Source organism: Gymnodraco acuticeps, unplaced genomic scaffold (genome assembly GCF_902827175.1).
Source record: "Gymnodraco acuticeps unplaced genomic scaffold, fGymAcu1.1, whole genome shotgun sequence".
NCBI classification, from domain to species: domain Eukaryota; kingdom Metazoa; phylum Chordata; class Actinopteri; order Perciformes; family Bathydraconidae; genus Gymnodraco; species Gymnodraco acuticeps.
The window spans coordinates 570,728-596,395 of record NW_022990413.1 but is presented as its reverse complement, the minus strand read 5'-3'; the positions used below and the strand labels follow the sequence as shown (position 1 = coordinate 596,395).

Here is a 25,668-nt window from a genome sequence, read left to right as displayed (position 1 = left end):
CAAAGCCCTGCAGATATAGTACAGCCTATTATCATTATTACAGCTCTCATTATGGACTTGTTTCTGCGGCCCACGCACTTCAATGCTCCAAACTATTTGTTCTGGTTTACCACCATAATAAAAAAGTATTTATGGGTTATGTTCTGTTAGAATACTATACAGGTATTTCTGCTCATGGGATGGAGCAGCCTCATCATATCCATGTGTGAAATCATGTGAACCTGTAGGAGCCACATTTCCTGCAAGAGTGTACAAGTGTTCACATGAGATTGAATTCAATGTCACTCAGTGTCAGAGCTGCTCCGCTCTCACCGGCCAGTGTCACTCGGTGCCAACCTGTTGACGCTTTGCCATCACAGTGTCATGTGGGATATCCATTGCTCATCCTGATGTCAGTGCATTAGGCAGATGGGCTGGTGTATTTAGAGAGCGTTGGGCTGCTTGTAGCCTATAGCACCCGCTTCTCCCACGCTCGCTGTTTAACTGACGCTGGAGCAGATTGTTTATGACAGCTTTCCGGCTGCAAACAGCAGACTGTGTGCTGCAGGACAGCTTCTATTACTGCAGCTCACATCAGCAGCAGCACACACACACACACACACACACACACACACACACTGCAACACGGATACAAAATAATAACAGAAAATCTAGAGATCAAAGCTAAATGTTCATACACTCTTACACCCCCTGCGAGTTCACATGTACATATATTGTAGAATAGAATACAAATACGTTATCACTTTCACACATTCCTACTGATGTAGCCATCAGAGACTTCTTTTTACATCAAGCAGAGCTGGCTGCTCTTACGCCGGAAAGGAAAGGAAAGAGGCGGTTTTAAAATTCTGCTCTTTTGACTGCTGTTAAAATCATGTTTTGTAGATCAAAGGATGTGACATCTGCAACCTGCTTTACTTTGCAAAGATAAAAAGCACAGACCTTTAAGGAAGGGTTTAAAAGGAGAGGGTGAAATGTACAAAAGCTCTGTAATTCAAACCATTAGCACATATGGTTAATCATTTTAGCTTTGGGGAATCTGGAAGAGATGAGAAAAAGACAACAAAACCAACATGGGTTGAAAATCCATCTTGGAAATTATAAACGGCAAGGCAGACATTTAATGTTTTCTTACTAAGTGTTGTGTCTCGTCAGATTTGTTAGTATTATTTCTCTGTTTAGTTAATATCGTCCGCGTCTGCTAACCCTTTTTTGTTGTCTGTCATTTCCTGTTTGACTTTATTAATCTCTTCTCTCATTTCAGGTAGTTCGACTCCTACCCTGTCAGTGTGTTCACTGACCTGATTACCTGCCCGCCCTTATTGTTTGCACCTGTAGTCCCTTGTGTGTGTATTTATTCTGGGTTTTCTCTGTGCCAAGTGCCAGATCGTTTCGACCCTTGTGTTACCTGTCAGCCAGTTGTTTTCTGAGCTACCGTGAATCTAAGTTAGTTTTTTGTGAAGCCTTTTGAGAGTTGGTATTACCTTGCTTATCACCACAAGTCAATCCTTTTTTGAATCATCTTTTGTCTGGAGTCGTGCATTTGGGTCCTATCATTTTTGTGTGTGCCCCAGTCGTAACACTAAGACACATTTAAGAGCAAAATCTGGAGCTGATTTATTTTTCCCCCGAATAATTTCCCTTTCCTGACCTTTTAAATAAAAACAAAAACTAATCTCGAGTATATGACGAATAGTTTGATTGTACTTATTATTCTTACTTGAGAATAGCACAGATACTCTCTTTAAGCAGGTATTACATATATTTCATCATCAAGTCCCCACATTAGGGGGCAGGACCCTACAGGAGGTGCTTTATTATGTAGACAGGGATGCAGGGTATTTTCTAAGGCTAAAATCCTTATTATTGATTTATAATTCTCTATAGTATCTCATGTGTGAATGCACATCAGCAAGTCCAGCCAGCAACCTATCAATCACTTCTTCCTGTACACCTCTAATCTCACGGTGCCCTCAATAAAGTACTCGAGGCCACTATCATTCCTTGCCTCCTTATCTTCCTGTACTGCTCATCAGGGGCTGACATATGACAGGTTGAGGGTTGAGGGAATTTCTCTTTCAGGCAGGATAAAAGAGGAGAGAAAGAGTAGGAAGTATAGGTGCATGCAGCCCTGCTCTTGATTCAGCTACATCCAGTTCTCTCTCTGTCCCTTTTTCTCTTTTCCTTTCCGTTCTATTTCCCTCTCAGTTTCCGCAACACTCCCCCTTTCCCTGGATCTCCGTGGCTTTGTATTTCTCGCTGCATTTCTCTTGTTGTGTCAGTGTGACAGCAGAAGATGCAAGGCCGCTCCCGTCGGCAGTGTGGATAAAACAGTTGACTCTGCGCTGGCAGGCACAATGAGAGCGCTGGCTGAAAGCAGGACCCTTTCCTTTGTAGGAGAGTGTGTGCTAGTGTAAGGTGTGCAACTGTGTGTGTGTGAGAGTGTGTAAAAGCTGGAGGAAAGATCTTCTCATGCAGCGTTCTCCTGCGACATCATAGTGTCAGAGTCGGTGCCCACTGATTGGAGGTATTTTGTTTGTGGGCTGCTTTGTTTTGCAGGCCTGGGTGTATTTATCATTTGTACAAGGCAGTGTCCAAGCTATATCGGATCGTTTTGGCTGACCTACAGTAATCATTACGTTATAAAACAATGCTGACTGAGCTGCCATTATTCCCTTAAATGTTTCTCTGTATCTATTTTCTTTATCCCCAAACACACTGATGCAATAAATGACATGTCACATGCCTTGTCCTCCTGTATGAACCTAACCTTTGGCGGTGTATGCTTTTCTGAGACTGCTCATGACACCGTCCTATTTTTCTCAGTTCCCCGGAGCAGTGACATTTTTTTCAGTCTTGCTTCACACATATTGGATATTGAGTTCTTCCTTTCGGAGGTAAAAGCACATCTTCTTCTGTGCTCTAATAGCTGTCAAAATGGGCATGTAGAATTTCATTATTGAGTTAGAAAAATGTCTGGATTTTTTTAAACCACAGACTTGGATTTTGTAAACTTAAAAAAAAAAAGGCATAGCTGTGAGTATCAGCTCTTGAGGTGAGAAAGTGAACACACAAGGTGAAAATCCAGCTCAGCACTCAACATTTCCTGCATTATATGTATCCTTTGTGCCCAATATGCTGTGCTGCCTAATGAGTGATGAGTGGGAGCTTTTCTTTCTCCCCTGTGACAGTGTAAGGTCAGGGATAATGTTCACTCTGTGGGTGTTTTGAATCCCTGGTGATGAGTAGAACAGGGATTAATGGCCTATAAAAGCACATTTAACTTGCAATTTAACGATCTGAGTACAAATTATTTTTGTATTTGATTGTTTTCGTGTCTTCTTAAAGGTGGGGTAGGTACGTTTGAGAAACCGGCTCGAGATACACTTGTTGTTATATTCCATGGAATGCTCTTAACATCCCGATTGCAATGAATATCTTAAGTGCTTTGACAATAAATCCATAAAAAAATGTCATCAGTGGAAGCCGTGGCGCTGTAAAAAGCACGACCAATCTCCGGCGCGGCTAAAGTAACTGGATGGCCTACCTGCCTGTCAGCCTTCCATCTGTGCACAAACTTATCTCGTGCCCTCATTGGTCATGTGCGCGTTCGTGTGTGTTGGAGGAGGGGCTCTGTAAGGAAGAGGCATATTTTTTCCGGCTGTGTATTTTCAAATTCTAGCGCACTCGAGCTGGTTTCTCCAAACTTACCTACCCCACCTTTAACTGCTTTAGCTATTAGGTTTTCATCTGTATTCATGCAAGTGTTTCTTCAACAGTAGTTAAGGTAACCTCAGTGTGGTGCTAAATTATACACTGCATATACTTGAAGATATTTGAAACCTGTACATATGGGCTCTCCAACATATCAGTGTTTGGCAGACATGCACACAAATCTGTACCATTCAACATACAGATAATGTAAATAGGATAAACTCAAGTGTGAAATCTCGTGCTGTTTGGCCACATTGGCTGATGTGAAAAATGCCTAAATTATGGCTAGGAACATATTTTTCTGCCACCATGTAAGCATGTTGACAGCTGCTGGGTTTACGCCAGATATGCTACAGAAACATTTCATGTTTTGCACCTAAAAAAAAAAGTCTATCTTAAGCTTTATGTTAAGAATAAGATGGTGTCTTACCATGAGTCAAAGACAAATGAAGGTATGACATTGGTATTTGTACGTTATATACAATTTGTTTTAAGTAAGATCATTTATCACAATAACAAAGAAAACCCATGTGTAGATGATGACCCTCACCATAACCCTTTCTGGGGACATCTCATTAGGCTCCACAGTATTTGGATCTTACAGTAACTTGTTATGAGAAATGCTTTGTTTTCAATGAACCAGATCTAGGATTTGACCTTTCTACACAGACCCAAGTTCCCATCAGCAAAAACACGTGGGTTTGCTATCCTGGCTCCAAAATGGTGGCAGGACAGCAGATAGCTTACACATATTTCGGCGCAGACTGAAAACTCATCTCTTTCGACTCCAATTCGAGCGATATAACTATTAACAAAGCACTTATATACTAATAAAGGACTGGCTTATCTAAAGCCAGTTGAGTAGCACTTGAAATGTTTTGGCTCTATGAAATCTGATTTACTTATATGATTCTGTTTTCTTCAAGTTTGTATTCTGTTGGTCGAACGCACTTATTGTAAGTCGCTTTGGATAAAAGCGTCAGCTAAATGTAATGTAATGTAACTTTCCCTTAATGTTTTCTGGCAAACTACCAAATACACTGAGTGAGGCTTTAAAAAAGATAGATGGCCATACACACTCCTTAATCTGACTCGAAGATGCTGTTCCTGCATTAAACATAGACACGAATCAATCCTAAAGTGACGAATGAATGTTTTACAATGCACTCTATATCAGAATCCATTCTCACTGTAGTATCTATTTCAGAAGCTAATTCCGGCACTATAGGGTTGTGCAGTATTTTGTTTGTGTTGTTGACTGGCTACGAAAAAAGGAACATGTGTTTATTTCCACGGTTTGAAATGTGCATGAAATGTGTGGCTACAAATTGTATGACAAGTTGACTGTGGAGAACAAAGGGAACAATGCCTGTAATCAATTGGCAGAAGCACTTGCGTACAGAAAGGTATTTACGTTTTCATAAACCTGAAACACTGGATGTCATTGTCTCAGTGTAAATGAGAGTGAATACATACGTGAATGTATCGGATACAAAGGGCACAGAAAGAAAGATAAAGAGAGAGGGGAAGACAGAATCAGAACTTTTATGAAGTCTCTACAATCTTTAAACAGATTGCGAAACCAAACTTAAAAGAGCGAAGGAATTTGAAGAAAGGTAGGAAGATATAACAGAGATGAGTTAACTATTCCACAGCCAGCAACAAAAGGATACGCACGATCACGCTTATCTGGGTCTGTACAAAGGACAAAATTAATTGGACGGAAGATCAAAGGGGTTTGGAGGTGGAAAAGGAGCCGAGAGAAATGAACCTTGTGATAGTCGGTAAAGGAAGGGCACGGAGGAAGAACAGCCCACACTTCTTCAGATCCTTCTTTCAGGAGTGAAACTACATCAGAATGAACATGTCTTCAACGTCAGTGATCCGAAGGAACATAGGATAATTTGTGTTAAAGGAGATTTAAAACAGACACATTAGTAAAGACTTCGGTCGGCCTGAGGAGAGCTGAGCTACATTACCCTACACTGAAAGGCTGACGAGTCAAATCTAGAAGCAACTAGACATTTCAAACAAATCAAATCAAGTTTTATTTATATAGCACATTTATAAACTATTTTTGGTCGAGCCAAAATGCTGTACATATAATAAAAATAGCCTACAGTAGAGACACTTTACAGCAAATACAACAGCACAGATTGTTCAGAATATCAGTATGAGAAAAACGACACCCTCTATCCTTAGACCCTCACATCGTACAAGAAAACACTTCCAGAGAAAACCCACAGTTTAAAGGGGAACATGGGAGAAACCTTTTGATATGAAATGCACAGGTGTAATATTAACCATGGCTCTGTTCACCTTTAGTGTCCCAATATGTCAGGCCAGTGAGCCAGCAGGCAAAATGTAACCAGTCTTGAGTTATGTGGAGTAGTTTACCGGGACTCAGTTAGTGGAATATCAAACTGTAACTCGTTTAGTAAGGTGAAATTGCTCACTTTTGAGGTTTTCATTACCAATATTCTTTGTGGTGAATGGCTAGTATTTACACATTTAGTTTGTAGATACCTGATAAGTTGCATTGATGTTTATTCAGTCCCACAAAGCTCTTTTTTACAATTTAAAGAATGTGCAGCATATTTTATGGGAACAGTTTTACATGTGTCTTGTGCTAGTTTGCACTAAAAAAGGGTTAAATCCCATGTATACGTCAAATGATCTTCTGAACTGCAGCTGGGATTAGAACAGTAGCTATAATAATTGTTTTTAGCGACATCAGAAAGAAAAGGGAGCTGAGCCAGAAGGCAAAGCTCTCTGTCTACCGGGCCATTTTCCTTCCTACCCTCACCTATGGTCATGAAGGATGGGTCGTGACGGAAAGAACGAGATCGCGGATACAAGCGGCCGAGATGGGTTTTCTCCGCAGGGTGGCTGGTGTCTCCCTTAGGGATAAGGTGAGAAGTTCAGTCATCCGGGAGGGACTCGGAGTTGAGCCGCTCCTCCTTCGCGTCGAAAGGAGCCAGTTGAGGTGGTTCGGGCACCTAGTTAGGATGCCACCTGGGCGCCTCCCTATAGGGAGGTGTTCCAGGCACGTCCAGCTGGGAGGAGACCAAGGGGTAGACCTAGGACCAGGTGGAGGGATTATATCTCTTCGCTGGCCTGGGAGCGCCTTGGGATCCCCCAGTCAGAGCTGGTTGATGAGGGGAAAGGAACGTTTGGGGCTCTCTGCTGGAACTGCTACCCCCCGCGACCCGAACTGACCGAACTGAAGTGAGTGCCATACCTACAAACGGGCAAACCATTGCCTCGATACTTAGCTGGAAATCATCAAATGCTTTTGTAACAAATCAATGAATATCTTGGCTCAAATGTTCCTTGCAAAACTTTTCTAAATCACTAGCTCTTTCTTCTAAATCACTTCAGTGAAGAAAGGCATAATGGGAATAATCAGCCTATTTCAAATGTGCCCCAAACCAATGAGGGTGCTTTAATAAAACTACCACCAAACAATTTCTCCCCATGACTGCCTCTCTATCCTTTGGCTCGACAGTTAACATGAAATGTTGTTCGGAGAAACCTAACCCGTGGGCGATAGTCGGCAGCAGCACACACACACACACACACACACACACACACACACACACACACACACACACACACACACACACACACACACACACACACACACACACACACACACACACACACACACACACACACACCACACACACACACACACACACACACACACACACACACACACACACACACACACACACACACACACACACCCACACACACACACACACACATACCATGTATACATCACTTCAGGGGACATTACATTGACTTACATGCATTTCCTGGAGACTTATCCTAACCTTAACCATAACCAACACATGCCTAACCCTAACCCTTAACCTTATCCTAACCAAGTCTTCACCCTACAATTAATGACTCCCCTCATGGGGACCTCCAATTTGTCCCCATAAGGGAGGCGAGTCCCCACACGTGACTGTGTAAACAGATTTAGGTCCCCACAAGTATAGTAATGCTAGGCCACACACACACACACACATACACACACACCTCTATATGTTTATTTATTTCACATGCCGACTCTACACCCTCTGCCTTCCTTTCCATCTGCCACTCGTTATTGACAGAAAAAACTCTCTCCTCCTCCCTATTGTGTTCCAGCAGAACAGGTGACTCATGTCATATTTTGTATTTTTATGTATGGGCTGTTAATACAAGAAGTTGGATGAGGACAGCTATTGTGCAAACACATTGTGGGATGCAGACGGTACATTCAGTTGTGTTTATTTTGTCACAATGTCTGCCACTCTCCCCCGGCGCCATAACTGATTTAGCACAATCCTCGTCACTAAAGCCAAGCCCCCGGGCATGTTCGGGAGCAACTTTGAAAAGAGACACACTTAGCTTCTCATATTTTACTTTTGTCCCTTTCATGCTGAGCCTAAATCCTCCGTCTAGTACTCCATCTGCCTGGTTTCTTTTGCATCGGAAATTGTGAGGTTTCTCTTTTCTACTCTTTAACTTTGTATATCTTGCCTACTGGGTGGTTCTTTCAAGGTATAAGTAAAGGTAAAAGGTTTGTTTTTGCTTGTCATGCAGACATATATCCATGTTTGCAATAAATAACCTTGTCTTTGTCTATACTCATGTTTCAGCATTGCAGTGTCAATTTCCTCCTTTAATCTTTAGAAACATTAACATCCGCAATCAATTACAATTCCTGTTGTATTCCTCCTTTAGTATTGTTATGGATTTAGTGTCATGAATAGTTTCTTCCACCTAAACACACCTTTGATTGTACTCAGACGTACTTATACATATATACACATTCAGATACATTCTGAAAAATTAAGCTGTGATCACAATCAATTACTTCACGTTTAATCCGACTCTTCCTACACGTACATCCCCTCAAAATATTCACCTCTTGCTTCAGGTGATGTATTGTTTTAGCATTTCTCCCCCACCTCCATTTGGCTTAGCTGTGCATTATTGTAATAGCATTGCCCTTAGAAAGAGGTGCTTTTAATTCCACTCATATGCGGGGAAAGCAAAGGTTACATTTCCTTTGTCAGTTGAATGTTCCTTAAGTGAGTCATGCAGACTTAAAAGGTAAGAAGTGCTGAAAAGTTAGAACGTCCTGCCCATGCATGCAGATGAACGCAGGAAGAAGGGAAATACGGCTGCAAACAATAACCTGACACTCTGGATCAGAAGGCTTACAGCTCGACTTTGACTCTCTCCGTCATTATGTCCACAGGCTTCTGTCTTTCTCGCCGAGCTCTCTTTTTTGGGTTGCCTTTCCGCCTCATTTATTTTGTCTGTATGGAAAGTACTTTAAGAGCCTGCGGTCGAGTCATCCCACTCCAATAACAACTCCAGCGTACTCCTCAAACTCTGGACTTTTTCTGAAGTTTCAAAGTGGCTGATATGTGAAAGTGTGTCTAAACATTCACCGCATATACATGTACCAACAGAGGGGAAGTAAGCCATGTGTACATCCATGTGTGAGTTTGAGTACTATCTTCCATTGTGTGTGTGTGTGTGTGTGTGTGTGTGTGTGTGTGTGTGTGTGTGTGTGTGTGTGTGTGTGTGTGTGTGTGTGTGTGTGTGTGTTCCCGGCCCCCCCGCTGTTCCTCAGTAATGGATAGCATGTGGTAATAACAGTGATCTATCACCGCGATGGCTTGGCACTGCAAACCACAGTGAGAGCAGAAGCTGCAGCAGCATGGGACAGAAGAGATGACAGAGCTGATAACAATGGAAAACTATGAGCTGAGGCACAGAAGGGGGACGCACTTCCTCTTCCTCTCCTCAAGAGGATACAGACACTCGTTATGATTACAGACACTCTAAATGCCCTTCTCAAATTAAAGAGATCGGAGATTCGAGTGTCATGACTTTGATGTTATTATATACACCTTTCTCAACAAGGGAGGTGACCAGTGCCTTTATTTAAGTGATAGTGCTGAAAGTGGGAGACAATAGTCCTAGGACAGGTTTCAGACCTGAGCCCGCATCTCAACTCGAATTCTGGTCCCCTGCACAGGAAGATAGCTCTAGTACACAAGCTCCACCGAATGAGCTGTAGGGGGGCCAAACAAGGTAGAACTTACACACACACACACCAAAGTTGACATTTTGCATTATACACACACTCTGTTCCAGGAAACACTAAATATCACGGCTCCACAGAATAGGTGAGTCAGACATGTCCGTACTAACAGCAGGTCAGACAGGACCGGAACGTGTAGAAGATTAGAACTAGAAAGCTAGACTTTAGGAGGAAGCGTTGTTGTTGTTGTTGTTGTTGTTGTTTTCCATGGGAGCTCTACTTTTTCTGCATTCAAAGACATTGTTGTTATGCTAGTGAAGAAAATGTCTTTGAATAAGAAAATAAACCCAAAGACCATGCGTAATTGTTTCAGTATGACTGATGAACAGAGATGCTGAATGAGAGATTGCATGGGGTTACAGAGGATAGAGGAACAGACCTTATGTCATGACTAAATGCTCTCATAAATCAGACAGAAAGTAGGTCATCATCAACCAGGAATTTGCATCCTGGGATCAAAAAGAAAACATATTACTGCAATAATGAAAATACCATTGTGATCTGTTCTGTGAGATCATTTGCTTATTGGTGTTCTGAGTCACAGTGCGTTTGTATTTTAGACATAATCAGCTATGTGTGAATGCAGTGCCGTTCTTTCAAATGCAACAAAGCCCAATACAGGATGTCTCCTTTCGAAGAAAATATGTTGTGAATATTCTGATCCATACTCAGAACATGAACAAAAGCAAAAGCAGAGAATATGGCTCACACAGCAAAAGACTATTATTTACTGAAATTAAATATGGTTTATAATGAAAGCTGTCATGTTTGTGTTGACCACACCAAGATACTATTAAAATAGCATGCCTGGCATCAGACCACAAGGTTTAAATGGATCTGTTCCAATATGAAATCAGTGCCAGCCAGAGCACAAAAACATGAATGAAAACACATGAACAAATGGAAAAGACTGGACTTGTATTGCACTTTTTGATGATGGCATCTTGTTTATTCTTCCGGATCACACTGATAAGAATGTTTTCTTATTATTAGTAATACAGCCTGGTTTTTTATTTCATTGTTGATTCGCTGATGACATAAATGCTGTGTATAATCAACGCGATCACGAAACAATACCGCTGCAAGAGAGTGACAGCAACATTTGTTCAGAACAAATTACCTTTTTTCATCTGAAACAAATGCATTTCGTTCCCTCGAGCTGACCTCTGCTTTCAAAATAAACTGAAACAGAAAACAAAAGATAGATAGATCATTTCAATCTCACCCACTGGGTATGAGTATGCAAAAAGCCAAAATAAAGGGGCGCTTTTTGGTTTACCTTGAAGCATACAGGTAGTCCATTAAAGCCACACTTGTATTTACTTCCTAAAAGCATTTCTCTGACAAATAAAACTCTCTTTATCCTTTGTGTCCCTGAGGTCTTCATAAAGGCTATAACAGAACCTCTCTCCATCTCTCACCACACACGAGCTCGCCCTCGCTTCATTTTCTGTTCCCCCCCACATCTGTCTTAGCTGCCTTCATATTCTCTCACATGCTCCATCTCTCATTTCGCACCTTCCTCTCCCTGTGTCTATCACCTCTCTTCTTTTCTGTCACATCCCTGCAACCTCGTCCGCTGCCTGTCGTCACCCCCAAAGCTCCAGTCTTTATCACATGCTCAACGGCTCATGTTGTGACATCACTGCTTCCCGATGTTGTTCCTCTCTACCTACTGTACCCAGAAACACAACATATCCATCTGAACTAAATGTGAAGTCGCTATAGTCAAATAAGAGGTGATTGCATTCTCTCTGACTGCAGACACAATGACTGTTTAAAGGTCCCCTATTATGCACAATCCACTTCTTCATGTCTCTTCTACATCAACATGTGTCCCCTCTTCTTCATGTCTCTTCTACATCAACATGTGTCCCCTCTTCTTCATGTCTCTCCAACATCAACATGTGTCCCCTCTTCTTCATGTCTCTTCTACATCAACATGTGTCCCCTCTTCTTCATGTCTCTCCTACATCAACATGTGTCCCCTCTTCTTCATGTCTCTTCTACATCAACATGTGTCCCCTCTTCTTCATGTCTCTCCTAGATCAACATGTGTCCCCTCTTCTTCATGTCTCTTCTACATCAACATGTGTCCCCTCTTCTTCATGTCTCTTCTACATCAACATGTGTCCCCTCTTCTTCATGTCTCTTCTACATCAACATGTGTCCCCTCTTCTTCATGTCTCTCCTACATCAACATGTGTCCCCTCTTCTTCATGTCTCTTCTACATCAACATGTGTCCCCTCTTCTTCATGTCTCTCCTACATCAACATGTGTCCCCTCTTCTTCATGTCTCTTCTACATCAACATGTGTCCCCTCTTCTTCATGTCTCTTCTACATCAACATGTGTCCCCTCTTCTTCATGTCTCTTCTACATCAACATGTGTCCCCTCTTCATCATGTCTCTTCCACATCAACATGTGTCCCCTCTTCTTCATGTCTCTCCTACATCAACATGTGTCCCCTCTTCTTCATGTCTCTTCTACATCAACATGTGTCCCCTCTTCATCATGTCTCTTCCACATCAACATGTGTCCCCTCTTCATCATGTCTCTTCTACATCAACATGTGTCCCCTCTTCATCATGTCTCTTCCACATCAACATGTGTCCCCTCTTCTTCATGTCTCTTCTACATCAACATGTGTCCCCTCTTCTTCATGTCTCTTCTACATCAACATGTGTCCCCTCTTCTTCATGTCTCTTCTACATCAACATGTGTCCCCTCTTCTTCATGTCTCTCCTACATCAACATGTGTCCCCTCTTCTTCATGTCTCTTCTACATCAACATGTGTCCCCTCTTCTTCATGTCTCTTCTACATCAACATGTGTCCCCTCTTCTTCATGTCTCTTCTACATCAACATGTGTCCCCTCTTCATCATGTCTCTTCCACATCAACATGTGTCCCCTCTTCTCCATGTCTCTTCTACATCAACATGTGTCCCCTCTTCTCCATGTCTCTTCTACATCAACATGTGTCCCCTCTTCATCATGTCTCTTCTACATCAACATGTGTCCCCTCTTCATCATGTCTCTTCTACATCAACATGTGTCCCCTCTTCTCCATGTCTCTTCTACATCAACATGTGTCCCCTCTTCTCCATGTCTCTTCCACATCAACATGTGTCCCCTCTTCTCCATGTCTCTTCTACATCAACATGTGTCCCCTCTTCTCCATGTCTCTTCTACATCAACATGTGTCCCCTCTTCTTCATGTCTCTTCTACATCAACATGTGTCCCCTCTTCTTCATGTCTCTTCTACATCAACATGTGTCCCCTCTTCATCATGTCTCTTCCACATCAACATGTGTCCCCTCTTCTCCATGTCTCTTCTACATCAACATGTGTCCCCTCTTCTCCATGTCTCTTCTACATCAACATGTGTCCCCTCTTCATCATGTCTCTTCTACATCAACATGTGTCCCCTCTTCATCATGTCTCTTCTACATCAACATGTGTCCCCTCTTCTTCATGTCTCTTCTACATCAACATGTGTCCCCTCTTCTCCATGTCTCTTCTACATCAACATGTGTCCCCTCTTCTTCATGTCTCTTCTACATCAACATGTGTCCCCTCTTCTTCATGTCTCTTCTACATCAACATGTGTCCCCTCTTCTTCATGTCTCTTCTACATCAGCATGTGTCCCCTCTTCTTCATGTCTCTTCTACATCAACATGTATCCCCTCTTCTTCATGTCTCTTCTACATCAACATGTGTCCCCTCTTCTTCATGTCTCTTCTACATCAGCATGTGTCCCCTCTTCTTCATGTCTCTTCTACATCAACATGTGTCCTCTCTTCTTCATGTCTCTTCTACATCAACATGTGTCCCCTCTTCTCCATGTCTCTTCTACATCAGCATGTGTCCCCTCTTCTTCATGTCTCTTCTACATCAACATGTGTCCCCTCTTCTTCATGTCTCTTCTACATCAACATGTGTCCCCTCTTCTTCATGTCTCTTCTACATCAACATGTGTCCCCTCTTCTTCATGTCTCTTCTACATCAACATATGTCCCCTCTTCTTCATGTCTCTTCTACATCAACATATGTCCCCTCTTCTTCATGTCTCTTCTACATCAACATGTGTCCCCTCTTCTTCATGTCTCTTCTACATCAACATGTGTCCCCTCTTCTTCATGTCTCTTCTACATCAACATGTGTCCCCTCTTCTTCATGTCTCTTCTACATCAACATGTGTCCCCTCTTCTTCATGTCTCTTCTACATCAACATATGTCCCCTCTTCTTCATGTCTCTTCTACATCAACATATGTCCCCTCTTCTTCATGTCTCTTCTACATCAACATATGTCCCCTCTTCTTCATGTCTCTTCTACATCAACATATGTCCCCTCTTCTTCATGTCTCTTCTACATCAACATATGTCCCCTCTTCTTCATGTCTCTTCTACATCAACATATGTCCCCTCTTCTTCATGTCTCTTCTACATCAACATGTGTCCCCTCTTCTCCATGTCTCTTCTACATCAACATGTGTCCCCTCTTCTCCATGTCTCTTCTACATTAACATGTGTCCCCTCTGTGTAAAGAGACTCTGAAAGTTTCAGGAAAAAAGATTCTCTCTCTTTTTGTCCTGATCCATTTATATAAAAAAATAATCTGATCAGAGTTTGGCCACTTTATGATGTCATCACGATGTTTTGTCTTGGGTAACCATTAGCCAATCAGCAACCAAGGTAACCCCCCCCCCCCCCCCCCCCCTTATCACCTGAATCTCCTCCTAGAGCACCATTGAGTTCTTTGTAACCAAATCTCTCTCAGAGGGGCGTGGGGAGGGGCTCCTTATTTTCATCTAAAGTAACAGACAGAGAATCAGCACTTTGGAAACAGGGCTGAAACAGAGGGGATTATGGGTAATGCTGCAATGATCTGATTGGTGTTTCAGCCAATCAGAGACATGTTTTGTATATATCTGAGACCTGTGATATATTGATGAAAAACAGTATAATAGGGGACCTTTAAGTGGCTAAGTCCATTCATAGTTATAATCATTCATAATGTGCGCTGTCATCTCTCTAGCTGGTGATTCATTTTCATTTTCCATGTCCTCCACTCTATTTGTTTTTAAGAACAATGACAGAAATATTTTTGGTGCATTGTGATAACGCTGCTTTTTTAACCGGCTGTGATGTGAATGGCACAGAGCACTTCACTCATCATTTGTTTCCAGCCGGCTGATGTTGTGTTTTATTCTGTTCTCTAGATTCAGTCTCAGGCAGCATTTCTTCACAGAGGGTGGCGTGGTAAAGTGAGCACTTAAAGCTCGGGATGGCTGCAGCACTGATTGTGTCGTTGCTGTGTTATTTCTCTTTCAAACGTACATTTTGAGGCTCAGGTGTCTGACCAATTAAAGTTAACTCTGGAGCCGGAGAGATACATCACTTATATGGAGACTGTTTTAGCTTGGCTCACAGAGATGAAGATGGTCTGTTGTTTCCTTTCAAATAAGCTTTCTATAGTTGTAGAGTCATTGCTAGAGTTGTTGTATGGTTCATATAGTTTATATCTGAAATCGTTTTTTAACATTACATTGCTCCAGTAGCGGATCAAAAATATATAAGTGCAAAGAAATACAAGCCTTCACACATGTCTTGAACAAACTGTATTTCCTGAGCTTGAATTAGAGCTACAGTACACTGCAATCTACAGGTCAACGAGAGCCAATTCTGAGGTCAACCTGAAGCTTGGAGCGCAAAACATAACTATTGACTTAAATGAATATGCAATAGCCTTAATATCTGTAAAACGATCATTTTCCCTGCTTCATAAGAATCTGTTTTACATCAGTAATGTTGGCATGTCTATGAAGAAAGAGCATCTTAATGAGATTACCGATGGATGCGTTGAGGTGTTATAATGAAAAACAACAAAATAAGTTACCATAGCTATGCAGATGACACGCAAATGTACGTAACAATTTCACCAGGAGACTATGCTCCAATTCAAACACTAAGTGCATTGAACAAATCAATGACTGGATGTGTCAGAACTTTCTCCAATTAAACAAAGATAAAACTGAGGTAATGGTTTTTGGAGCCAAGTCAGAACGTATAAAAGTTAGCGCTGAGCTTCAGTCTGCGATGTTCAAAACAACAGATAAAGCCAGAAATCTAGGTGTAGTCATGGACTCTGACCTGAGTTTCAACAGTCACATTAAAACAGTTACTAAATCAGCCTACTATCACCTAAAGAATATATCTAGGATTAAAAGACTAATGTCACAGCAGGATTTGGAAAAACTTGTCCATGCTTTTATCTTCAGTAGACTCGACTAATGAAAGCTTTAGCGCAAGTTCAATAAGGAAGACCTAACTCGAGTCACTCACACGTCACTCTATGGCTCCCTTCCCCCCTCATTAAATACGAGGGCGTCACCCCTCAGCAGCCAATCGCTGCACATGCTAAATGCCTTAAATGCCTGCTCTTCCTCCCTGTCAGTTGTCATTGCAGATGATCACACGCAATGGTAGTTGCAATACAATACTGCTTCTCGTGAGAAAAACCGTAAGAAACAACTAGCTCAAGATGTCCAACTCGGACAATTCGGAACACGAACCTTCTCTGGAAGTCTCCGATCCCGGTTCGGCTCCCCACAGCGGCTTATCAACAGAGGAAGACTTCCTCATCGCTCGGCTCCTGCAGCAGGGCTTTCCCACAGCCCCAGGCCTCACTCTCTCTCAGCGGCGATAGCTCTCGGACCAGGTCTCCAGCGTAGCTCCCCAGTCCGGGGCAGCAGCTCCAGCCAGCTTCCCAGAGAGCAGGACGAGGCCGCAGCCGCGGAGGTAAAAAAAGGGCAGGAAGTCGAGCCCTCCAGGATCCCGTCCCCCTCCAAAAAATCCACCCCTTCTCAGGCTCGCCAGTCCGGGAGCGTCACACACCCCTATGGAGAGTAGCGCGGCCGGCTCCCTGCAATCCCTGGCTAGCTCCATGATAGCTATCGATGCTCGCCTCCAGGCTCTGGAAGACTACGCCACAGGAGCTTCAACTTCCGTTGCACTCAGGTACTAGTTTTAACGAAAACGTTTGCACTCGACCCTTACACAGGGTTGGGTTGTAACGGAATACATGTAACGGTGTTACGTAATCGGAAGAAAAAGAAAGAAAAAAAAAATCAGTATATTCAGCTGGCGTTACATTTGAAAAACGAGTAAACTGAGTGCAGTTACTTTCGTAAACCTGAAGTGAATACTTATTGGAATTATTGGTGGAAAGTTTCCTCACAATGTAATATTCATTACCGGCAGAACCGTGTGCACAGCGCTGCAGCGTATCTGCGAGCGAGAGATGCAGCGTGTCCGTGAGGCCCCGCCCCGCACGCAGATGAGAGAGAGAGAGAGAGAGTTCTCTTTCAAAAACATATTGGAAGGTAGAAACGGAGATGTTTAGATAAAACGTGGAAGATAACGTTTATGTAGCATTTATTTATTGTCGAAATGATGACATTCATAACGGGATCAAATCTAACTGAATGGCCTGCTGCTGCCGAAAGGCAAGTAACTGGGAAAAGTTTTAAAAGTGATTACATCGTTTCAGATAATAAATAATAATGATAATGTATTCTATTTAGGGGCGCCTTTCAAAGCACCCAAGGACACCTTACAATGCATAAACTTTTCCAAGGAAAGGTTTTAAGACAGTACAAAGAATGCAGTCTGGGTGAGTTTTTCTTTTTATGTGTGGTGCAGATGAGAGAGCTGTCAAGAATGACACTAAAATGTTGTGTTCGTGCTCTTCATAAGCCATTAAAACAGTAAAATACGTGTCTCCCGTTCACCAAAACATACCCATCTGTTATGGAAAAGAAAGTATTCTAAAGAGAAAGAAGGAAAAGATAGAAAGAAAAGAAAAGATAAAAAGAAGAGGAGGGAGGAAGAAAAAGAGAAGAAAGGAAGTATTCTAAAAGTAATCTGCCACCGGTACCGGCGGGATCGTGGTTAGTTTCCGATGCGCAGAAGAAAATCTGGCCCACCCTATATTTTTACAGGCCCACCCTAAAGTAAATTTCTGCTACGCTACTGGTCCGCACAGCAGCAACAACCAATCACATGAATCTCTTGCCCCCGACACACAAAGCAATAGCAATGTTAAAACTAAGTAAACTGGAAAAAAAAATAAAAAATCCCCAACAGGCGAAAACCTACCAGTTTCACCCACTGTCTCTGCCTCCTCCCTCCATGCCTCGCTCCTCTGGTTTGTATCCCGGTAGATGAACAGAGACTGATCATACAGCACCGTGTGATTCACTACCGCCATAATGAATTTTCCCTCACATTTTTGGAATATGAGGAATTACCTGCGTAGTCTCTCCCAACATACACGCGGTCTGATTGGCTAGCGCTTGTACCGGCAGATTTGCATAAACGGGATTTCATTGGCTGACGCTTCTGCCGAGGCGCCAAAAGTTGAACATTGCTCAACTTTTTGAAGCGAGCAACGCCAGCAAACGCTCCACGTCGCTTCCCAAAATACAGTTCTACTAAAAGTAACGTCACCCCATTCAAAGTGAATGGGCAGAAGCGTTTGGAAGCTGTAACGCACGCCACCGTGTGGACGGGCCGTCACAGTGGCTCTGCGCCAGAAACATCAACAAATAAATAAATAACTAAAAACATTCTGGAATATCACCCCTCCACTCCCATTAACATCCCTCAGCTAGCAGCTGCGCTATCTACAGATTCCGTGTTTGTTGACTATCTCCCGTCAGGGCTCTCCCAAGGCTTCAGGGTAGGGGTCCTCCCATCTCCCACAGTGACTTTCGTAGCAAGAAACTTACAGTCAGCCGCTAAAGAACCCAACATAGTTTCCCAGCTCATCGACAAAGAACTTCTCAAAGGATATATAATCGGTCCTTTTAGCTCCTCCCCCTTCTCAGTGTTCCGTTCAAATCCCATCGGAATAGCCACACGTAAATAAAAGGCTGATTTTCGATCTGTCCGCTCCCTGCTCCGGCCCATTCTGCAGCGTCAATAGCATCATCCCTCCAGATCAGTTCTCCCTTCACCATGCCTCAGTGGATAATGCAATAAAGATGATCAAGTTCACAGGGCACGGAGCTCGGCTCTCCAAAGCGGACATTACCGATGCCTTCAAATCATCCCCATTCATCCGTCTCAGTGGAACTTGTTCGGTATTAAGTGGGAGTCCAAACTCTATCTTCGCGGTCGCCTGACCTTCGGGTGCAGAAGCAGCCCCTGCATCTTCAATTCCTTCTCGGAAGCGCTCTATTGGATCCTGCTGAACATCGTCAGAATCCCCTCCGTCCTTCACCTACCGGACGACTTCCTCCCCATAAACCCGCCACAGGACAGCTCAGGGATCTCACTGGCCAAGCTTATACACTGCTTCAGGAGTGAGGTGTCCCTCTCTCCAAAGAGAAAACGTTAGGTCCCGTCACACGCTTAGAGTTCTTAGGCATCATCCTCGACTCCATAGACATGAAGGCGTCTCTCCCCTCAGACAAATCGCAGCGCATCCGGGACATCACCAAGTCATACTGCGAGCAACAAGTTATCACAAAACAACAGTCGCTCTCCCTTCTCGTACACCTCAACTTCGCCATGCACGTCATCCCCCAGGGGCGCTCGTTCATCTCCCGCCTCCTGGACGCAGCATCAGCGGTCGACAACCTCCATGACTGCGTTTTCTTAGACGAAGGCTGCCGCTCAGACCTTCGGTTCTGGTCCCTCCTGCTCGCCCACCGGAACGGAATTACTTTATTTTACGATGGCCTCGTGCGTTCCTCTTGACTCAATGAGGTCTTCACGGATGCCGCCCATCCATGGGTTTTGGGGGGTTTCTTCCAGGGAGAGTGGTTCGCAGGGTCATGGCCCCGTCAATTTCTACCTCAATCAAATTCTCACTAAATCCAGCCTATCACCCATATCATACCCGGGGCATTCCTTCAGGATAGGTGCAGCCACCTCTGCTGCTAATCAAGGTATCTCTACCTCATCCCTACAACAACTAGGACGGTGGTCCTCCTCCGCCTTCACAACCTTCATTCGTCCGGACATCAGCGCCGTACGGGCTTCCCAAGATCTCTCAGACCCTAACTATGGTAGTTATACATATAACTGGTGGTGGCTCAAACACATTCACAAGTATACATGTCTCACTAAGGTTCCCGATATTCAAAACTGCATTCCTGTCCTAATTCCGCGGGCCCCGCCCACAGGGAATAATGTCTCGTCTCACGCTGCAACCACATGTAACGGGCTTCATCTCCGGCACACAGGTATTTCATTCCCAGGCCTTGCTCAAACGTATCGGTGTAAAATGTATTTCCTGCAGTCCGCGTGGACTCGGGCCACCGTACACTCCGGTGTCAGTTACAAAACAAAGGAAATAAAGAAAAAAAAAAATATATATATAGCCTGCGAAGTCAGGCGTGGCGGAAGGCCACCGTACACTTCGGTGTCAGTTGCAAAACAAAGGAAAGAGAAAGATAAATATATATACATATATAGCCTGCGAAGTCAGGCGTGGCGGAAGGCCACCGTACACTTCGGTGCCAGTTACAAAACAAAGGAAAAAGAAATGAAGAGTAAAGATATATATATATATATATATATATATATATATATATCCTGCGAAGTCAGGCGTGGCGGAAGGCCACCGTACACTTCGGTGTCGTAGCGGAAGGCTACCGTACACTTCGGTGTCGTGGACGTTGGGCCACCGTTACAAAACGAAACCGCTCGCTCCTCGGCGTAGTCAAGCCCTGCTGGCCAGGCATGCGACCCGCAGGTCGTTTTCAGGTAAGACCGGCACTGATTTCGGCAGTCAGAGTCTCAGCATGACCAGTAAGCTCCGGCAGTGATTCCGGCACAGTGTCGCTCATATACGTGTTAATCTATTATCTCTCCTTCCCAGATCACCAGTCACCCCACAAGGTAAGCAACTCAGTTCATCTCAGTATTCATACTTCACTGGTTTTGGGGATTTCATCGGAGCGGTGCTTTCCCTCCTGAATGATTATCCTGCAAACCGGGGCCTAATCGCCAAGCACCATTACATTCTCCTGTTGTATTATCATGGCAATCATTTCATTCATATGACGTGTAAACAATAAATATGTAATTCTTACATCACGTCTCTCCGGTTTGAAATGAAAGCTTTAGCGCAAGTTCAATAAGGAAGACCTAACTCGAGTCACTCACACGTCACTCTATGGCTCCCTTCCCCCCTCATTAAATACGAGGGCGTCACCCCTCAGCAGCCAATCGCTGCACATGCTAAATGCCTTAAATGCCTGCTCTTCCTCCCTGTCAGTTGTCATTGCAGATGATCACACGCAACCCGCCTCCACCCCTCTCGCCTCCTGTCTCCTTCAGGACAAAGCTAAACCTTCCTCCTTCAGACCGGTCTCACCTACTCATCACCACCACCAGTGTCTAGACCCCGGGGATTTCATCGGAGCGGTGCTTTCCCTCCTGAATGATTATCCTGCAAACCGGGGCCTAATCGCCAAACACCATTACATTCTCCTGTTGTATTATCATGGCAATCATTTCATTCATATGACGTGTAAACAATAAATATGTAATTCTTACATCACGTCTCTCCGGTTTGAACTGTAATGGTGTCTTCACAGGTCTCACTAAAAAATCTATTAGAAAGCTGCAGCTGATTCAGAACGCTGCTGCTCGAGTCCTCACTAACACTAAGAAAGTGGATCACATCACTCCTGTTCTGAAGTCTTTACACTGGCTTCCTGTGTGTCAAAGAATAGATTTCAAAATACTGCTGCTGGTTTATAAAGCACTGAATGGTTTAGGCCCAAAATACATTTCTGACCTCCTGCTAAATTATGAACCATCCAGATCTCTCAGGTCTTCAGGGACTGGTCAGCTTTCTGTCCCCAGAGTCAGAACTAAACATGGAGAAGCAGCGTTCAGTTATTATGCTCCAAATATCTGGAACAAACTCCCAGAAACCTGCAGGTCCGCTGCAACTCTGACTACTTTTAAATCCAGGCTGAAGACTTTCTTTTTGTCGCTGCTTTTAATTGAACTATTCATATCTTAGACTGCACTGAAACTTTTATCCATGTATTTTTTCTTTTAATGTTTATTTTATTAGCTTTTCTTTTTAATGACTGATTTTAAATGCCTTTTTCTTAATGTCTTTCATTTTTTGTAAAGCACTTTGAATTGCCTTGTGTTGAAAAGTGCTATATAAATAAACTTGCCTTGCCTTATAATGCCAGCACCCTGCTATTCTTCAGCCTCAGTGCTATAGTGGCACACTGGTGTGAAATGGAGCCAACGTTAATGTTATTAGTTACACCTGTGCTCTTAGAATACCTGCTGGGAAAAGGATCGACAGTATTCTCTTGGCCCCATTGAACTCTGTAGTAAAAGTGTTAAGAACGCTCTCGCCTGCCAACGCTATAATGGCTTTAAGTACTCGACTATACATGCAGATTGGATTCTCCGCATGGTTGGAAGGGAGACATCTTAACTTTAACACATGCCTTATAACTGTTCAACTTCTATGTAAATGCATACATAGAAGTTGAGATGTCACAACTTACAAGCAGCACATGCCTCTTTAGATGCTAATGCAAATGCAAGTCATTAACACTGAAAAAAAGATATACATATTAATTAACCAAGTTAAATGTTTTTTGGCAAACTAAATATACGCACAGTAGACTGTTTAAATATTTATGAAGCATGTCCTTATTTCCAGCCACGGCGCAGCAGACTGAAGAAGTGAAATCCATGATTTAAAGCTTCATTCAATAATGACCGTAAACTTTTATTTTTAATGAGCCTTCTGGACCCCAGAGCTTGTTTTGGTGGTGACAAAGTTACAGTTATAGGGACGTTTTATGGGCCTGCCATTACTGATCCCCCTCCATTAGTTCCTGGGTAAAGCCCGGGGGAAAGGGACGTGGCAATAGATCGTCCAGAAAATGTTTATTTAGAGACTAGCAGGCTGATCTAATTATCCCTTTAATTATGTAGTAAAACTGCTCAATGTCAGGACAAAGTTCTCAATGTAACTAACTGTAAGATGGCGAAGTGAATTGTTCATCATAGTGGGGATGCCGACATATATTCAGGTTATCCCTGTGGCCTTGTCCCTCTCTCTTTCGTCTCCCCAAATAAGAAAGTGACCTTCCCTCTCCAGTCATAAATGCAGAGTCACTCCCTACTTTGCCAGTGAGGCTGCGATCTCATCTTTTTCTGGAATAACCTTTTACCCTTTTAATCGTGTTCCCTCTAATAACTGTGACGGCAATATATAAATATTTTAACTTAGTTATTATTCATACTTCTTATTTCTTACACTCATACGTCATTGTCATAGTCACAGGGATGTTGTAAATGCACATGAATCTCTTCTTATTGGTGGTTTGTAATGGTGGTGGTGTGATTAAGGTGATGGACCTTCAAGAAATAAGAACAATGTATTTTCTCACCAAGGCTTAGTTTCTCCAAGTTGCTATCACTCAGAAGTTCCTGCTTGAAGTGTGCACATTGTTACAAAGGTCAGTCTCTCTCTGGATCAACATGAACGCTTTGTCCTCTGCAGGCGGTTCAAAAGTAGACAGGCCCCTTTAGATTTTGATGCCCTCAGCAAAAGCGGCTGTGACATAAACAAAGTCAAAAGGTCTATTTACATATGTGTGTGAAGAATACACTTTGTCCTTTCCAGTTACCCTAAAGATGGATTGAATGGATAGCTATACAGACAATATGAAATCAGCTTCCATCGTTGAAGCAGCTCTAAGTAACAATCAAAAGTGACATTTTGATGTTTCAACAACAAATAAAGACTTTAGTGGCAATACAAGACCAGAGGGATTGTTTGTTCTTCTTTACTGTAGTAAAAACTTTACAAGTCAGAGGTGTGTGTACCAGAGTGCAGAGCTTCTCTCACATAAAAAGCTCCCTTTTTAGAGTGAAATGTCACCACAGAGACACATTTGTTGGTTTTAAAGTATTGCGACAGACTGCGATATAGTGGAGAAATAACCTTGCTGGTGATGTGCTTCAATTAGATGGATGCAAAAACATTTGAACACAAACAGTACGAGTGGCATTGAAGCAAATTCAAAAGATATTAAGTCATATTTACCTTCCTGCATTTAGTCATATGCCAGTCCTCGTTATGATGACATGTCACTTGTTAGACGCTTTTATCCAAAGCGACTTACATACTCAATACTGTGGACAATCCCCACAGGAGCAATTTGGGGTGAAGTGTCTCAGGGACACAACGACATGCTGACTGCAGTGGGGTTTGAACCTGTGACCCCTGATCCCAACACCAAGGCTTTAACCACTGCGCCACACGCCTCCGTTATGAGAAGTTATTTACACATTTGTGGTGTGACAACTCAGGATGCCTCGTAAATGTACATATAATACAGTATATACTGCGTACACATGATGTTAGGGTCAGCTTTTATTAGTAAAAAAGACTATTCTATGCCAGGACACGACCAGAATTGTATCTTCAATTATTTGCTCTCGGCCTGTTCTGATGTTCTTTAATTGTTTCGTAATCTTTAATTTAAATCAAAGCCATCTGCCGTCCTCTCTTTAAAGCACTGCCTCATTGTCCAATATCTTCTCCTTGGCAACTCTGTTTTTCTCTCCTAGCCTGATTCGATCTCTCCTTTTCTCTGTCCCTTATTTCTTCTCTTTATACTCTCTGCTAATTGGTAATGATAGCAACAGCCGTGAGCAGACTTTTTCAATGACAGAGCTAATGAGAGGACTGCTGCAACGATAGCACGTTGTTGTATTTGCATTACGTGTTCACGTCTTGAGCATGATCAGCCTTTTCCCACTCACTGTCTCCTAGTTTTCCTCCTCCCTTCTTCTGTCCTTCAAACTCCAGCAAGGTGATGCATCTAATGGAGGACGAGTGTCGCCTGAGGAACATGGTGACCATCACCAGCTGTACTCCTCATCTCTCTTCCTGTCTCACACCTCTAATCTCTCCAGCTATACTTCCTCTTTTCTCTCCACTCTCCTTCAGTCTGTCATTCCCTCCCTCGCCTCCTCATCTCTAATTCACCCTTCCACCAGCTGTTGGTGTCTCCTAATAGCTGTCATGTTGATGTGGACGGACCAGGTACCTTTCTTCTCACACCTTGCAAATGTGGCTCATTAAAGTGGAGGGTGGGGCAGGGGTGGGGAGGGTGACAGGAACCTGCATCAAGCTGTTCCTTTTGCCTCCGTTTCCACTAATGAGTTGCTGACAAGCCGATGCCCCCTACAAGGTGGTCATAAATGTATAATGGCATTAAGGAGCGCTTGATGGCGACAAGCTCAAGGTGTTTCACGGTACATGGTGGACATAAGTTGCGACAAAGCTGTGAATACATTTAATAACTTGAGGAAGTTGACTCAGAGCCAAGGGGTTTCATGTGGGCACAAATAAAACTGACACATGCTGTCCAACTGACAGCAGTGCCACTATCACATTTACAGGTGGAGAGAAGTGTGTGTAAAATGAAGCAATCTCCACTTGGACAGATGTGACAAGCACATACAAAAGTATGAACACTCTGACGCGTCTGCCATTACAAAAAAAACATTTAAGGCCATCTGTGCCTCTCCTTTCTGCCAATTTTGAAAAGAAACTTGCCATTCAGGTTGGAACATTTGAGAAAGATAATAGAGCACAGACCAAAGCAATATGCAGACACACAAAGGCCGATCCACATCCTGGAATCACAACAGTGTCCATTGTGTGATTGTAGAATTTATAATCACTAAGAGTCAGGTTCAAAAAAAGGTTGCACCAATACAACCTTAGCAACAGTGACAAATTAACCAGAATAAATGATGAATAGA

General features: G+C 43.1%; 1 protein-coding gene across 1 annotated transcript in view; it reads right to left on the bottom strand.

Annotated features, from left to right (window-relative positions):
• cntnap2a (contactin associated protein 2a) overlaps positions 1 to 24,760 on the bottom strand; it is a gene marked incomplete at its 3' end in the record, with an annotated part of 152,886 nt that extends 128,126 nt beyond the window's left edge. The window contains 1 exon segment of the mRNA XM_034224931.1: positions 24,661 to 24,760. Within this exon segment, the coding sequence (XP_034080822.1) occupies positions 24,661 to 24,760 (100 nt within the window).
• Between the last annotated feature and the right edge of the window lie 908 nt (positions 24,761 to 25,668).